At 38.8% G+C, this 18,762-nt stretch overlaps 1 protein-coding gene across 1 annotated transcript in view; it reads right to left on the reverse strand.

The window, feature by feature from the left end:
- Window positions 1–8,758: 8,758 nt before the first annotated feature.
- Window positions 8,759–18,762, reverse strand: part of LOC139724550 (uncharacterized) — a 64,184-nt gene continuing 54,180 nt past the window's right edge. Inside the window, exons 9-16 of the mRNA XM_071635683.1 lie at window positions 14,501–14,661; window positions 13,674–14,040; window positions 12,778–12,947; window positions 11,958–12,035; window positions 11,087–11,241; window positions 10,437–10,567; window positions 9,562–10,083; window positions 8,759–8,868 (exon numbers count right to left, since the gene is read on the reverse strand). Of these exons, the coding sequence (XP_071491784.1) occupies window positions 8,759–8,868; window positions 9,562–10,083; window positions 10,437–10,567; window positions 11,087–11,241; window positions 11,958–12,035; window positions 12,778–12,947; window positions 13,674–14,040; window positions 14,501–14,661 (1,694 nt within the window). The remainder of the gene's footprint in view (window positions 8,869–9,561; window positions 10,084–10,436; window positions 10,568–11,086; window positions 11,242–11,957; window positions 12,036–12,777; window positions 12,948–13,673; window positions 14,041–14,500; window positions 14,662–18,762) is intronic.

The raw sequence follows: 18,762 nt of genomic DNA on the forward strand, positions 1-18,762 counted from the left end.
AAAATAGGGAGAAAAGCATTTCTCTTAAACAGTTAGAAATGCAGAGACTCCAACTCTCCCATTTTCGACGGGAGATCTCCCGCTGAAAACCCATTTTGGCAAAATCTCCCGTTCTCCCGTTTGAGATTTGATTTCTCCCGCCCTGGCTCTGTGTCTCCCGGTGGAAAGGATTTCTTACTTATTGCTATCGTATGTTGAAAAAATAAGCCTTAGATAGCACCAGAGAACATCTAGAACCCTAGGAACTTCGCGCCACACATCAACTTGGAGTCTCCCGTTCGCTAGGGGTTTCGGGCGGGAGAATCTCCAGATCAGAAGGTGCTTGGGGTTGGAGTCTCTGGAAATGTGGAGATTGATGTTTCCTGCAATAGGAACAGGCTGGCATGGTCCTCCCTGGATGGAGAAATAAAGAAGTGCACAGAAGATTGGAGTGAGGGCATCATTGGAATAAAGAGTTCTGTTGGACTGCCTTTCGTTTGAAGAGCCGTTCCGATATGTTGGTTGGCAGTAAAAAGCAGTAATATACGGCAATGTGACTGAAAATGAGAGGGGACGATTTTTAAAAACTCTGTGAAGAGATGTGCTGATGGCATCGGTCATTTGCTTTTTATCAAGTGTTCCATTGGCATCTCATTATTTTGTGGACGGATGGGAATTTATAGTGTCAGTGGAGCCAGAGTCTAGCAGACTCGTAAGAAGTGAACTTGGGAGAGGACATGAACACAGAGTTTGTAGTACAGATGTATCTGCTGTATGACGTGTAGATCTTGGGGAGAATAATATGACTTGTTGCAACTGATTGACAAGTTGCCCTACGTCGACGTAAATAAATACAGATTATTCAGTGTTTTAGTACTGTAGTGGCCATGCTAAATCTTATCATGGCTGCTACTAAAACACTGAATAATTTGTGTGTATTTACATTGAAGTAGTGCTGTTAATTTTGTCAGTTGCAATAAAAGCAACTTGGTGCAAAATTCATGAATTTGAATAAATCTGACTTTTTGTTTGCAGAATTACATGTCCGGACATTACTGAATGCAATATAAAACAAAAAACAAAAAACAAAAATTTCCCTGAAATCTTGAGATCACTGTGATTTCACACCTGTAGTATGCCTACATTGTCGCTTTCGACCAATGCATTACATACTGCTAGTAGTTGCAGTCAGCAGTGTTCATACGTACTGAGGGTGTTTGGTGAGTAGATTGATATTGCACAAATTCAACATTTTATGATGATTCTGTGAATCTAAATAGAGTGGTTATAATATCATCAAATCCAGAGCATTTGAGGCAGGCATATGATGTCATGGCCTAAGTGACTGGAGCAGTTATGCATTTCTTTGCTCCTGCAAAGTTGTGTCGAACCCTTTGCAGATGAGAGATATTGAGATTTCATTGGGTAATGGCCTGGCACACACTATTCCAGTAAGCAACTGGTTAAGTAACAAGTGACATCAAAAACATATCAGGCATGATATTCTGTAGATTTTAATCTGATTTCAGATTTTCTTTTCTCAAGTCTGTAACACATTCTGCTATTTTCATGTATCAAAATCACCTGAAAATTTTGATTTCCGATTTTTTCAAAAAACCTCAATATCATCCCTGCATATGCAGCGAAAAGCTGATCTCCCCAAAGTCAAAACATTTTTTCTGATCTGTGCATCAAATAAGAGTTGTTAATAGTCAAATGACTTCCACGTAAAGCATTTGTGTAGAATATTGATAGCGTTTGTGAACTGGGAAGTGTATAAAGAATTTTAAGAATTTGCATGATGCGGTTTTTAAGGCTTGAAGCACCTGGGCTAATTTGAGTACCACAAATTGGGGCTTGTGGCTCCTTCACAATATAATGGTAACTTTATCAAAGGCAGCTGTTATGGTGCATACTACGTATTTTGTCGTTATATTCTGTTTGTTTTGGTTTATAAGAAAATAATGTTCCATCAAGGACCTTATAAGCCCTGCAGTTCAAATTATATGTTCTCAGAATGATTCATAATGCAGTCACACATAGTTAATATAGCTTTAATTAAAAAAGTTAAAGTGACTTGTTTGCAACAGATTTGGCTGGTACCTGTATTTCAATCATCCTTCAAATTAAGACTGTTCATTCTGTTCTCCAATTTCCTATGAGTTTTACTGCCTAATATGGTGTGAAACATATTCAAAGAAGTGTGTAATATACCATCTGTAGCCATCAATAATATAGACTGCCAGTATTTACTGTACTTCACTGTGGAACTATGTGTTGCACATGCAGCCATGGCTTTCAGCCCCCTCCTCCCCCCCCCAAAAAAAAGCCATCAACCAACCAAATAACCAAACAAGAAAACCAACAACAAAGAATAACAAAACAAAACAAACAAACATACAAGCAGGCAATGAGCACCTTACAAAGGGCACTTTCCATGTATAGAATTTGCTGATAAACTTTATGAAAGTTCCTGAATTCCACACTCTTTATCTAATTCCTTAAAAAGCAATACTCCTGCATAGGAACCAATCTATTGTGTATGTAGTAGGTTACCTCGTGATTCATTCTTACTCGGAATGTTCATTTAAGATGTATTCCTCACTCCTTATTTAAACAGCTTGTGAAGGAATTGAAGTGATATCTAATCTATTACTGTGCTATGATGCACAACTGACTGATATATATATATATATGTAGTATCAATATACTTGATTATCTAGCAGGATAACCAGTTGAGTGTCTGTAAAGCATTGAATCATACCACATGACCCATCATCATGTCACCCTGATTAAGTCAAATTTTTTGGAGGAAATGTTAAGAAATTACGATGAAAGATATTGAGGTTGGTATTTGTTCAAGAATCAAAATTCACCTCCATTGGTCAGATTATCATTCTTTTAAAGATGTTTCTAAATGCAAAGTTTTTTTATGCCTCCGCCAACGAAGTGGCGGGAGGCATTATGTTTTCGGGTCGTCCGTCCGTCCGTCCGTACGTATGTCCGTCCCGTTTTGTTTTTGTCGATATCTCAAGAACCGTGAGGTGGTTTTGCATCAAACTTGGTATGAGGGTATATCCTGGGGGATGATACTTTCTTGGATTTTAGGGTCAAAGGTCAAAGGTCACAGGTTATTTTGTGAAAAAAGGTTGAAATTTCATGTTTTTCTCCATATCTCGCAAATGGTTCAAGATATCTTCATGGAACTTAGTATATATGCATGTACCGAAGAGCAGTGATTATCTAGGGAAGTTGGGGGTCATGGGTCAAAGGTCAGGGGGTCAAAGGTCAAGGTCAACTCCTCAAAATATCACTACTTTCCTTATATTTATGAAATGCCTGAAGGATTTTTTAAAAACTTGATGTATGCATGTATAACCCAATATATATTCTGTGGGAAGTTTCTTGCCCAAAGGTAAAAGGTCAAAGGTCGAGTGAAAGTGCTAAATTGCACTTCTTCCTCCATATCTCAAAAGTAACTCAAGGTATTATGAAACTTACGTATTTATGCATGTTCTACTTAACAGTGATTCTCTTTGGAACTGTGAGGTCAAAGGTCAAAGGCCAGGTTTAGATAATACTATTTTACCATTTGATACTGAAATTATACTTTTTCTCAATACCTTGAAAATTACTCAATGCATAAACTTATAAAAGGGTCAAAAGTCAAGTAAAAATTATCAGTTCCCCCAATACCTGCACTCTGATGTTTTAATCATTCATCCAGTTGAACCTAGTTCTAGGAAAGTGAACATTCAGCACATTTGTGGCAAACCTGTCATTTTAATATTTTGCCAATTGTGTGAAACGGTCATCACACATTGTCAAGACATTGTACTGTAGACCTATTAGGAGAACCATGCATTATGGCGGAGGCATACACCAGTCGCCGGAGCGACATTTCTAGTTTGTGATATTTTCTAAAATATGTCCTTTTCCCACTTTGTCACACTAGTAATCCTTAAATCAGAAGCTGGAATAAGATACTGAAAACTGTTAAACACTATCTATAGCCATGGTCACACTGGCAGAAGATCGTGAAGTTTACGATTGTGATCTTTAAGATCTCGAAGTTTGCCAGTATAACCGCAAACTTCTTGCAAAACTTCCTGCAACACGTTCCACTCAAACTGGGGATATTTCCCGCACCCCCGCGAATTTCTTCAATCTTTGGGGGCAGTGTGAATGCTGGCAACTTGAACTTTGTGAAGTTCATCACGTGACCAGATGTTTGCAGGTGGTGCCTCCAAAGCGCGCGGTCATTGTGATGTACGTATGTGCATTGTTACGTCACAAGTACTGGCTGTCAGATGGCACGCTCTTTCTTACGCACTTGCACCAATAACCAAAACTTCGAGAACTTAAAGATCAAGAAGTTTAGCTGCCAGTGTGAACGGATGAGCATCACTTCATGATCTTCAAACTTCACAATCTTTTTCCAGTGTGACCGCAGCTTATGTGTTTGCCTAGTCTTCACCGCATCAAATCTCCAAAGACAAGTTTTTCAAAAATTGCATCTATCTTGAAGCAGGCTTCCTTTATTTACTGTTTTTTCTTTTTCTTTTGAACTAAGATCTTGTGGATAAAGTGTGACAAACGATATTTTCCTGGACTACCTAGAGAATCCAGAATTTAAAAAAAAATATATATAAGCTGTTATTTTCGCAAGGGTTTGATTTTCATGAATTTCGCGAATCACAGTAGGACAGTGAATTTAACAACATACGAAAATGTCGCCATGCCCTAGGGTAATAATGCATTTACATTAGTGTTGGCGTCAAATTCGCTAAAACATCTTGTGAAAATATGTGTGACCTCCTCACTCGCGAAAATATCTGTACGCAAAACGGAACAGCTTATACGGTACTATACCGCCAAAATCAGAATATTTGTAATCTGTAGGTCAATATGATGATGGGTCACATATACTCCCTGCTTTCATGTAACAGTGGAGCCCAAGCGTGAGACCATGGGTTTTCCAAAACAATTCAGTACAGCTTTAATACATGTTGCAATCACAACTGCTATTCAAATGACATTCGTACAGCATAAACAAAAGAAAAATGGTCAATGTTTCATCTGTAGCTAGCTGTATATCCATAGTCTCATATGAATGGGTAAATCAATAAGAAAAAATAGTAGACACTTCTGGGTGGTGTAATCATTATAATCAACAGTCAAGTCTGAGAATGCTCTTACCACAGTGCTGTGAGAATGTGGGTATATTCATTAGATCCATTTATAGCAGAAAAATATGCACACTTACTAGAAATAAATACAGTACATGCATTGCTAATGGGAGTGCATATATTTGCTGGATTAGAAAAAAAGAAGAAGAAATGTCTTGTACATATATACATGTATAATATACAGCCATATGTTCAAAGGGTAATGGCTCACCATCAAGACTGGTTATAAATAGCATTGGTTTTGCGTGTAATAAACAACCAATTTTCAGGATAGAATTGCCATCGACACTGTCATATTGTCCTTTTCATTTCTGACCAACAAATACACAAACTTGTAAAAAGAAAGTTTTTGATTTGTTGAGTGCATTATTTGCTAGCCCATGGTGTCATAAAGGAGTGCATTGCCGCATAAACAACAATCAGAAGTTCATGAAATAAAGTTGAAATAATTGCAAAAGTTATTGTCTGTATATGTGTACTTTGTCTTGCTTGTGTGTGTAAGCCATTTTGTTTGATTCTGGATGGAAGCAAAAGTTAATTTATACGGTATCATTACTGAAATATCAATTACAGCAAAAAAATTGTAATATATTGTCCCACTAATTTACATACTTTGCACATGAAATTGAGACAATAAATTATGGTCTCCAGTTTCAGTAGTTCCCTATTAATGGTGTGTATCTTGTACTGTATGAAGTTATATTTACTGCAAATTAAAGCCACAAGAGCAAATTTCTGTCCATTTCTTGTCAATTATTATTATTACTATTATTATTATTATATATATATATATATATGTGTATATACACCCAAGATCTTTAATTTTAGCTACTGTATACACCGAATAGTTTGCAAGGTTTTTATTTTCGCGAATTTTGCGAGTCAGGTGCTGTTCGCAAAATTAAAGACACGCGAAAATATCGACTCTGATCCCGATGTGAATGTGACGTTCGCGTGTACACTTCTCCGTTCAGTACAGGACTCCATGATCGCGAATTTAACTACTCGCGAAATTGTCGGGAGTTCCCGACTCGCGAAAATTTAGGCTCGCGAAATATATGGGGTATACAGTATATTGTTGCTAATATGTCACTATTTTGCATACTATTTAAAAGGCCATTCCTTTTCCAATTTAATGACACCAAGTTCTTTAATTTTGGTTAATGCGTTATGATTTTAGAACCATTTTTATCAACCCTTGCAATTTTCAAAATGTGATCATTTTGCACTCTCACAGATACCAAAACCAGCAAGAATTCAGCTTGCCATAGAACCAGCAGCGTTCACAATGTGCGGAATGTGGGGCGGATGGTGTTATTGTCGTCAGGTCGTCTCATTCACAATGGTAACGGACAATGACAACCACATTCCACACATTGTGAATGCTACTGGTTCTATGGCAAGCCAAATTCACGCTGGTTTCGGTATCTCGAGAGTGCAAAATGATCACATTTTGAAAATTGCAAGGGTTGACAAAAATGGTCCTAAAATCATAACGCATTCACCAAAATTAAAGAATTTGATGTCATTCTATTGGAAAAAGAATGGCCTTTTCAATAGCATGCAAAATAATCTGCCACAATATTGCTGAAATTAAAGATCTTGGGTGTTCCGTTCTCTTTGGGCCACCCTGTGTGTGTATATATATATATATATATATATATATATTTTTTTTTTTTTTTGGGGGGGGGGGGTTGTTTTTCAAGCTGAAACATTAATCTAGAAATATCTTGCAAAAGAAAGGCAAATAATGAACTACAATGTAATAAATATCTTTTTAAATTGTGTGAACAGCATGGTGAAGCTTCAGCAACACAAGGATTTCTTACTTTTAGACCATCCTTTATTCCTGTGTCTATGAATAAATGTTTATGTTTGTGTATGTGCAGGGCTGCACACTAACCCTTTTTTCTACTGGTGCGACGACAGACAGGATGGACCGGTAGGTTCCCAGTTTTTCCACTTTTTATTGGTCCATTCCTGAAAAAGTTACTGGTCCGACAGTGGTTTGTACTATTCGGGGACCGTCGGACGAGTGCCAGTGTGCAGTGTTGGTGTGTGTATGTGTGTTTCTTTAAGTCTGTGTCTTTCTGGAATTAACACACCACACTGGCCAACAGACGATAAAACTACATTTGCTCAGTACACGTGTACAATAGTTGCAGTACTATCACAACCGAATAAAAGAAATGAAAACACTGATATACAATTATACATTCATATTTCTTCTTCTTGTAAGTACAAAATATGAAAGTCATTTTATTACAAGAGAAATTAAAGCAGCAGAATCAGAACTCAGAACTCTTGGAGTCATAAGTTTGCCAATTTTGGGGAGCACTGATAAATCCCAAGGCATAAAATACCACCAGAAATTACACAGAATATCTGAGTTGAATGGGGAACACCTTACATATAAATAAATAAACATAAAATACCTATTAGTATTAAGGAAGAAAAAGTCTCTGACATTTTTTTTCAGAGGTTTTACTGAATGGGATGGGGGTGGCAGTTTAGAAAGAAAAAAGAAAGAAAGGAAGGAAGGAAGGAAGAAAGAAATCCTACTTTGTGGACGGAATAAGACGATAACCACCTTCATCAAGATAAATGTATGTTGAAACATGAACACTAATATTGAAATCAAGATATATGTCTGTTTAAACATAAATACTAAAATTGAAATCAAGACATACTGGTATGTAATAATACTTATGCCATTGAGTATTGCTAGAAAGTGGCAAGCTGAATATGATGAACAAGAATGAAAAAAAACTAAGATCTGGTTTGGCAATCAAGTGCAAAAAGAATACAAAACATGAAGAAAACATAAATACCTTAACACCTTCAGCCACAATGATGCATGATTAGAATCATTTCAACTGAATGCCAGAATTCCAATGCAACAGTTACTTAACTGTATGATCAAAAGCTCCAATTAGCAGTGTTAAATAATGGAGTTATCAAACTGTAAATAACTGATCTCCCATGAAATACAGGTATACAACAGTAGGATAGAAGCCTCTGAAATAAGTTAAATAGAGCATCTACTATTTCAACACTACGATACTGATCATTACTGTTTTTATGCACAATCCTTTCCCCTCAGTTCCTAATTCTTACAAAGTAATAGTCACATGGGTTATTTCTAAACTGATGTACAAATGCTCACTGATGTCATGTGACTTTAATACATCAAAGTAAAGATCAACTGGTCTAAAAATGCCCCCATAACTACCTTTCCACATTTACGTAGACTCAGGAAAGTCCAGGCATTTGAAAAACATAAAAATAAAAACAAGAATGTCACTTACACTAAATTTGACACAGTATCGAGTAAGAACCTCTCTTCTATTTTTCCTTTTCCCTTTTGAGACAGACATGAATACCATTTTTTTTTTAATATTGAAAAGATTTTCTGGGCAACTTGATAGGGAGATCCCTTTTTCTAGACACAATTTCAGTCACAGGATTGGTTCATTCTGCATGACTGGCGTCACTACTGCAGTTAGTGTTGTCCTACATGGGGGAGGGGGGCGTCGGGGTTGGATGATGGGGAGGAAGGACGGGGGAGGGGCGATGAGGACAAGGATCGGTCATGCTTCGGCTTCCGTCTCTGGTCTCTGCCGACTGCCAGAGCCTGAAGTCGTGAACTGGAGGATGTGTCGATGCCGCAACTTTCCGTCCCACCTAGGAGAGAAGTGTCCTGGGTTTGAGGGCAAGAGAAATAGAACAATTCAAACAAATGATGATGATGATGATGATCCACAGCATTTGTATAGCGCCACATATTTGTTTTAGAAACATTCAAAGGCTGAAATACCAGACATGACAAACAGATAAAAATATCCACAGCATAACAATATATCGTAAGTTTTTGACATGACAGTGTACTACAAGTTAATAAACTCACTGACAACTGTATTCAGCAGGCATCATTTTTATAAAAGGGGTAGAATCTATATACATTTGTGAAGTTCTTCCAGATGTGTTCCTACAAATTTTGCAAGAAAGAAGGCATCAATTATGATTGAAAAAATAATAATAAATGTAATATATATCATGCGCCATTTGGTCTTCATTTTTTGTTCATTTGAAAACACTGATATCAATGGGAAGAATTCCCATAAAGAACACCAAGTTAGATCAACTTTTATGAATATGAAGCCATTTATCACATTCCCTACATCTTAGTGCATTGCAAAATGGTGAGAGCACTTCATTTTTACTATGCTATTAGTTAATATCACCATTTGACATAGACAAAGAATTCTGTTATGAAATACTTTGCTTGGCATGATTATATTTATAAGGAACAATAGCATACATCTCATATCATAAGATTCTACCTAAACTTGGGATCTTTTGAAAATCACAGATTTTTGGGGGGGAAGCTCACTTTTCAGGTCATAGATTTCTTCCTCTTCTTGATTTGCGAAATTATCGTGGAGTTCCCAGGATTTGGGCCAGAGCTTCCGGTTGAGGCTGTCGCCATGGTTACGCCTCATCTGGGCCAGCTGGTGGCTGGTGAGGCTGTGTGATGAGGCGTTGGACTGGCTGCTCGTTCGCCCACTGTCGGCTGACAACCTCCCACCACGTGACTTGCTCTTGCTGGGAGAGATCCCACTCTGTGATGGCTTGGGAGATGATAATGACGATGATGGTGCAGGGTTACCATGGAGGGCATCCCCCCTGTCTATCGGCGTCCTCTTGGGATGTACCCCCATGCGGGGCTGGTCCCATTGGGATGGTTGTCGACTGTGCCTCGGCTGCTTCTCACTGGTTTGTTGGTGGGATGGGTGAGCAGCGCGAGGGGGCGGAGGGGTGCAATGGCTGGGTGGGGAAGGAGATCGTCGCGTGTGGTGGGAGTGGTCGACCTTGGAAGCTACAGGAGAGCGCTGTCGCTTTGGACTGGAGCTGCCTGTTTATACATAAATGTATGATAAGGTGTGGTATAGTCAAATCTTACACTATTTGATGTTGCTGATGCACCAACAGTGGTGTTCTAGACACCACTATTACTACACCATAACACAAAGTCAAACTGACACTGGGGGGTTAATTTACCAATTGCAAGTGGTACTCACTTTAACCCGTTGAGGACGAGTCCCAAGATTACTCGGACAGGTGTCTATCGGAAATGTGTGTTATAGCAAAATCAGTCCGTCCTGAACGGGTTAATACTCAACTCGACATCGTACCCGCCATCTAGATGAGATTACCAGTGCGCTAATTCCCTGACATACAGTGAATATGTGCAATGTACATACTTACGTTTTGCATTTGCACTGAGCGTCACGCTGTCGATTTTGATGACCCCCTGCAGCTTAACGGCATTCTTCTTCTCAAGGTACTCCTTATTCTTGCGCTTCAACCAGTCCACATGCCTCTGGGTTCGCTCATCACTACACAGGGGATAGAGAAACAAAAATTAAGCACTCTTAACTCATCCATCCAGTCCTCCTGCTTTACACTTTGTGATTTCCTGGGACTAAAACATTCCATGAAATAGCCTTGTTGCATCTGATGCTCATTTGCAAGTGAATCCCTATTAAGTCTTATCATTATCTAAATTTTGATGAATGACAAAAAATGTACCATGAATATCTGGATTGCAACTGACTGACAAATTGCCCTTCATCAATGTGAATATGCAGCAATTATTCAATGATTTAGTAGTAGCCATGATAAAAAATCATGGGCATAAACATACAGGTAGGACTCGAAACAAATGATCTCCTGATTACTAGACAGGCGTTGTATCCACTAGACTACTAAGCTTCAGTTTGACGAAGTTCATTTACCTTATCATTCTATAACTTTTGATTCACAAGCTCCTCAAACATGAGCATTCAGAACAGATGACACAGTTTCGAAGTCTACATCTAATGAGTCTGGAAGATGCACTGTCACTAGAAACTCACTCATTAACCATTGAAGACCTGGATGTTGATCGCCGTGACGACAGATCACTCTTCTGCTTCCGGAACCTCTTCTCCATCTTGGCAGACTTCTTGTCAATTGCCTCGGTGGCCTGTTTGTGGACAGTCATCTGATGGGATGCCTTGTTGCCTATTTGCTGCACATAAGAAGAAGGCAAAGAGGATATGGTGACATCATATACATTTTTGGACATTCTTGCAAAGTACTGGACCTGTCTTTGAATAATGTTTCCTCTTTTCTGGAGTAAACAGAATTTGCAATCATATACAAATGTGCACAAACTAACACACACACAAGGAAAGATATAAGACGACAGACAGGTAAAAATTCATAATTTTCTATTCTTATTCATTATTTGAAATAGATGATATGGCAAATGGATTCATAATACATAACAATAACACAAAACTAAATGTCTTGTGTATTAATACAGCTTGACCAAATACATGTGTATGAAAATTCACATAAAATAACTGATGCAACTGAAACATCTCATATTCAACCATTCAACTTGACAAGACATGTACTTACAAGATATGAAAAGAAAATGGAGACAGAAAAAAATAGAATTCATTTATTGGAATTCATCACAAGGACTTGCATGTATCAATGCACTAAAATTAAACAAAACCCATTAAACATGCATACTACATTGCCCTACCCTCCCCCCCCCCCCCCCCCCCCCCCACTCCCAAGTCTGATGTACATCTCTAACACACATAAACATGCTCAAAACTCATCTTTATATCATCAATCTGAGATAAAACTGAGCTACAAAAAGGAGTCTGGCCAAATAACTTTCATGGCTGTTTTTCAAATTGCATATATGGTTCATAACATTCCAAAACTCACCAGATATTGCTCCTGGATTTTCTTCCATCGCTCCTCGAATGCCTTCTTGTCCTCCAGCTGCTGTTTCCTCCTCTCCTCCTGGTCAAAGAGGATTTGGAGAAACACGTCATAAAGTGTTTTCTTGGGTATATGGCACTGAAAAGGTCTATCCACTCTCAATGTTTCAGCAAGCATGTTCTTGCCGTTTTCAAAAGAATGGGGCCACATACATACCCAAGAAAGAATATGTGATGGTACAATTAAACCTTCTACCACCCAACGTTCTTTTGCCACAGAAGCCTTCAGAGATTTCACATCATGAAATATGATAATATCTATATAAAATCGGGAAGATTTCAGATATGCATGCACACGTAGGCAGAATTTCACTGCTCCATATATTCTGTCACAATGATGATTGAATTTCATGTGCAAAGTTAGCCATGATGAACGATGAATTACTTTGTATGTTTTCTCAAATGAATTGTTAATTTGTGCCACGTACAAACAATAAATGAAATGAAATGAAATGTCAGTAACCTCTAAAAATGACAAATACAACAACCCCACAAAATAACTGGCATTGTACAGTGTCACATGACTCTTTACTAATACTGGTTGGCAAACAGTGACCCATTTTCCACTTAAAAGATAAATATTGCAACTCTTTTGACAATGTTAACCCGTTGAGGATGGGCTGATTTTGCTACGACACACATTTTCTGTAGTCACTTGCCCGAGTATACTTGGGATTCGTCCTCAATGGGTTAAGAGTGAAAGGATGATTCAAATACAAATGCCAATTTCTCAGAGAGATTAAACAGGGATGGACAGTGGTTACCCTGAGTTTTTCGGCTTCTGATGACTTCTTCTCCATCCTCTGCTCCATCTCCTTGCGGATGTCCTCCAGTCTCTTGACGAGGTTCTCCTTCTCCTGCATGGCGTGGGACTTGATGGACTCCAGGCGCTCATGGTCCACGCTCAGCAAGTCATCGAGGAACTGGACATGGTCTGTGCATTCCAAAAAATCAAACAGGATATGAACCTCTTTGGATTTTGATATAATGATGCCACATAAGTTTGTCTTATTGCAGAATAACTCTTAAAAGACACTTGGCTTTTTGGCTGAAAGTGGCCTGATGAAATTCCTCATTAAAATAAAAAGACAATTTGGCATGTGTCCAACAACATTACAAGAAAGAATGCATATAATCATACAATTCATATAATGATGCTACAAGAGTTTGTGCTATTGCAGAGTAACTCTAACAAGACACTGGTTAATTGGCTGAAAGTGGTCCGATGAAATTCCTCATGTTAAAAAAAAAGAAAGACAATTTGGCACATGTCCAACATTACAAGAGAGAATGCACATTAAATTTTCACAATAAGATATCGGCAGAATGTTCTTTATGACAGCAATTTTTCAGATGAATTCAGTTTAGAGGGATTTGCTTTTGTGCAACGGATAAACCTGGTATCTTTGCACCACTTCAGATGCACCAGTATGTGCTAATTGGTATGTTATGGGTGGTACTTGGTTTTCATTAACCCCCTCATCACCACTGTCTTAAATGCCATTGACTTTGTACACAAAGAAGTTGCTAACAAGATGGAGAGTTAAAGTAAATTTGCAGTCTCTTGTCATATTCCTCCGCTGACATGGCTCTCACCTACTCCCTTTCTGATCCCTTCCTCATGGAAGACAAACAAAGAAACAAACAAATGGTAGTCTACCTTTGACGTAGCCCTCCCAGTCTCCCAGCTTCTTGTCGATGGACATCGAGCGCAGACTCTTCCTCTCATCCGCCTGCTGCTTCTCGTCTTCATTTCGTTGCTGGGCGTGGTCATAGCTGGGGTGGGGTGCCACTGCATAGGGGCGGCCCTTACCCATCCAGGAGCCATCGCTCTTCTGCGATGCATTGTCATCCATGTTCTTGGCACTCTCTGTGAGTTCATCCCTCGATGTGCGGGGGGAGTTGTCTGCTTGTTTGTCGGTCCCGTCAAGATCTCTTCTCCTCTGGGCTCCGACTGAAGCCAAGAAGTCCATGCAGGCCACGGCACCACTATCCCACGCACAGTCCAGCGGGGTCAACATCAGACCCTGCAGATTTTACGAGAACAAGAGGTAGATTGTCTCAACGACATACCTTAATCTTACCAATGCTAATACTACAATCAACTGCTTCAAATTCTAGGCATATCGCCATTTTTTTTTTACAGGATCAAATAAGACTGCAAAATTGGTCACAAAAGGTGGTGTAACTTCAAGATTTTTTGGAATAGCAATTGTAAATTTTCACAATATATTCTAGATAATTGTAACAGAGGGAAATTATAATTCTTTGTGACACATCTTACTGCTTTGCATTTGGACATATATGACAAAATGTCATAGCTCAGAAACAATTTACTTGTACCTTCTTCAAACAATATACCAAAACTAATACTCTATGTATATCACTATACAGTTCTGTTCTAATAATATCATCATAATTAAAGATACAAGGCTATTTATGCAACAGTACATATGGGGGTGACAATGAAAATTAATCAGCTCTTACGTTTTCATGGTGATAGATGGCATCAAGGTCCACCTTGAGATCTACCAGAAATCGACACGATGTCACCTTGGCATTTTCTGCTGCCACATGCAGCGGGGTTCTACCCTTCTCATCCTTGGAGTCTGGCTTGCAACCACTGGCAATTAGGAATTTAAGGATATCTGCAAACAGACAAATGGATAAATGAATGAATGAATAAGTGAATGTATGAATGAATGAATAAATGAATGAATGAATGAATGAATGAATGAATGAACACACAAATGAATGAACAAATGAATGAATAATTGAATGAATGAATGCATGGATGAATGAATGAATGATTAAATATATAAATAATGGATGGATTAACAAATAGATGAATGCATGCATGAATAGACAGAATGTGAGCAATGTCACATATCTTTTATTGTACAGTGCACTTTGACATTTCTTTCACCTACATTTGAGATTCATTCAAAGGAGCGACAAAGTCTAAGACTCCATGCCATTTTCTTCGGAAAAAAGGACTATTTCATTCTTTGCTGTGAAAATCACTTTCAAGTCAGGGACTAAAACTTTCGCTTCTGTAACTTTCACTTCACTTCTGAGGCTAGTTCCTCCCCTTCTGGAATTACTACCTCCACATCTAGGACTATTACCGTGTCATCTGAGACTATTGCCTTCACTTCAGGGATAACCAAGTTTTAACCTTGATTATGATAATAGTTTTCCAGTCTGCATGCCAAGCAAAAAAAAAAAAAAAGAGGGGAAAAAAGTCTCCTACACACCAGAGGATGTGATGTATTGATATAGGAAGTACATTGACAGCAAATATACAGGGTGGCTAAGAAAGAACGGAACACCTAAGATCTTTAACTTCAGCAATATTGTTGCAAATACATCATTATTTTGCATACTGTTGAAAAGGCCATTCTTTTTCCAATGGAATGACACCAAGTTCTTTAATTTTGGTTAATGCGTGATGATTTTAGGACCATTTTTGTCAACACTTGTAATTTTCAAAATGTGATCATTTTGCACTCTCAGAGATACCGAAACCAGCGGCTTGCCATAGATTCAGTAGCGTTCACAATGTGTGGAATGTGGGGCGGACGGTGTGATTGTCATTGTCCATTATCATTGTGAATGAGACGACCTGTTGGGCTCATTGAGATGCTAAATTTAGCTGGAAAATAGTGAGGTTTATTTAAAGGCATGATTGGCAGTGACGTGAGTTCATGAGTGGTTTAGGAATAAAGCCCGTACTTTTGATTAAGTATACATTGATAAATACAGTGAGAACTGAGAATATTGCTGTGTCGGTTTATGATTAAATTAATTTATGATCTTCATTATGCTTGCTTTTCTTTGTAGTTTTCATCCATCTGAACATAATTATACAGGTCAGACAGCTCAGATAGAGAATTTTAAAAATTGGTCAGCCACATTGTTAAATCGTGTCTTTAAATTTTCTTCCGACTGCTCGGAGACACTGTAATTTCACAATAGACGTCTCAGAGTCGTAGGCTAGCGAAGACATCTCTGCAACTAGCAAAGTTTGCAGTCGCGAACTAGTTTCTAGCCCGGTGAGATACCCGTTAATTCGTTCATAAACCGACACACCAATATTCTCAGTTCTCACTGTATTTATCAATGTATACTTGATTAAAAGTATGGGCTTTATTCCTAAACCACTCATGAACTCACGTCACTGCCAATCATGCCTTTGAATAAACCTCGCTATTTTCCAGCTAAATTTAGCATCTCAATGAGCCCATCAGGTCGTCTCATTCACAATGATAACGGACAATGACAATCACACCGTCCGCCCCACATTCCACACATTGTGAACGCTACTGGTTCTATGGCAAGCCGAATTGTCGCTGGTTTCGGTATCTCTGAGAGTGCAAAATGATCACATTCTGAAATTGGAAGGGTTGACAAATATGGTCCTAAAATCATAACGCATTAACCAAATTAAAGGACTTGGTGTCATTCTATTGGAAAAAGAATGGTCTTTCCAATAGTAAGCAAAATAATGACATATTTGCTACAATATTGCTGAAATTAAAGATCTTAGGTGTTCCATTCTTTCTGGGCCACACTGTATATATAAATATATATATATTTTTTTGATAATTCAGTGCTTATTGCAACTGTCCATGTGGCATGATTTGCAAGACCCATTTAACTTCAAATGGTGGTTTTATCATCTATGAAAGGACTCATAGTTAAGCCTTGCATGATTTACACGCAATGATAAAATCTAAATGTGCCATGCACCAAAGGCAATGACCCCCTTTCATGCATGACAAGCATTTGCACAAATCCTCACCGCTAATAGTGCGTGAACAATTTGAGGTGCTCATTTAATGGAAGTAATTCATTGCTTGCAGAGGTCAAGTCTATGTTTGAGCTTGTTGTTAAATGAATTCAAATTGGCCCACTAACTACAATGTTCAACAGGGGGTGCTCTTATTATCAACTTATACAAGCCTAACCCATTTGAAGGATTTTTTGTGGTTCAGAGCTTCCATGCTAACCGTATTCGCCGGCGTATAGGCCGCAGTATTTTTCAGAAAAATAAAAGTGAAAAGTCGAGGTGCGGCCTATCTGGCGGCAAAACCAAAATTGGTCTCTGCAACCCGGCAAATCGGGAGTAAAAACTAGCACATTTATACATGTATGGGACTACACAATAGGCAACCAAGGAGGCAACCATCCCCCGATGATATGAATACCGGTATACAAATCTTACAAGCAAAGCTGCATTCCGTGTTTGTTTCACAACTTGACTTTCCTCATCAGTATGTCCTCTTTGTCTTTTCTATGAAATTTTAAAGAGGCAAAAATAAAACTTAAGCTCAAAGCGTAGCGCTGTGCTAACTAATAATGAGTAATAAAGTGTTTGTCAGAACCTGTCTATTACATGATTACCTGTCTATTACGTGATTACCTGTCTATTACAATGAACCTGTCTATGACAATGTACCGTAGTACCTGTCTATGCATGATTACCTGTCTATTACATGAATACCTGTCTACTATATTACAAGTTAATGTACCTGTCTATAGACTGTACAGACAACCACCTGTCTATTACATGAATACCTGTCTACTACAGGCCTCGAGTTAACCGACGGCCACCGACGGCCATGGCCGTCGGTGCCCCTCTCGTTGGCCGCAATGCCTTTTGTTTTTTGATCAAAGTTACGGCCAAAAAAAATGTGCCCTTTTTCTTGGGGCCGTGGTGCCCTTTTAGAATGAAAGTTATTATTTATGACGTATGATATGCCCTTTCTGAAAGTCTCTTTAATAAGCTTGAACAACTTTCCTGATCTCAAATATCATACCTTCAGTTCACTCGCGTCCCGATATATCTGATTCAAACTCAAAGTATCTTTCCGAGATACGAGACGACGTGTACGTAAATGTACGCTTTTACCGTCCCGACTGCCTCCGCAGCGCAGCGGCCGCGAGTATGTACTAGCTAGGCAGCGCATATCAGATAGAGTAGTGAAGAGTGAACTCCAAGTTCACCAAGAAAAAAGAAAAATCCCATGATGTCAAGGTGTGCCAGACTGGGGAATGGGGAGGGGTGGGTGGAGAGAGAGAGAGAGAGAGAGACCAATCAACAAAAGAAACCGCGCGTACTGGCGCATTCTTGGAGGTCATGAACTGTCTGTCACACACTAATCATAGCAATCTACACGCGCACGCAAATTCCTTTGCCTTGTGGTTTTGCCAGCCAGCTGTCGGAATGTGCTTTGAAGTTTCATGGCAGCCTGGCTGGCCTGAAAGGGTGTCGAGTTTCAATCAATACCTACTGTTGTTTTATTCCTGTTTTAAAAAATGTTGTTTCACCTGATAGAAACGCGGAGATCGGGAATGTGTTACAGCTGTAGGGAAGAGGTTTTTGTTGTGTGTTGCACTTTGTGTGTGTGTGTGTGTGTGTGTTTGTTTGTTTTTCTCGGTTTGTTTTTCTTCTTTCTTTTTTCATAAACACCAAACATGCCCTTTCCAATGTGGCCTTGGTGCCCCTCTGACTGACTTAAGTGCCCTGGCCTCTTGAAAAAGTGCCCTTTTCTAAATGGCCGTGCCCCTCCAAAATCCTATTTCGAGGCCTGCTACTATATTACAATGTGCCTGTCTATAGACTTGCATGTACAGACAACCACCTGTCTATGCTATTACAATGTGACTCGATCGACTAGCAACTCGCACACCTGTGGTGTATGTTCTCTAGCGTTAGATTTCCTCCTGTCCCTTTCCCTCATTTT

The sequence above is a fragment of the Diadema antillarum genome, unplaced genomic scaffold, assembly GCF_040938485.1.
Source record: "Diadema antillarum isolate AM-2024a unplaced genomic scaffold, OU_Dant_1.0 scf00000220, whole genome shotgun sequence".
Classification (NCBI taxonomy): domain Eukaryota; kingdom Metazoa; phylum Echinodermata; class Echinoidea; order Diadematoida; family Diadematidae; genus Diadema; species Diadema antillarum.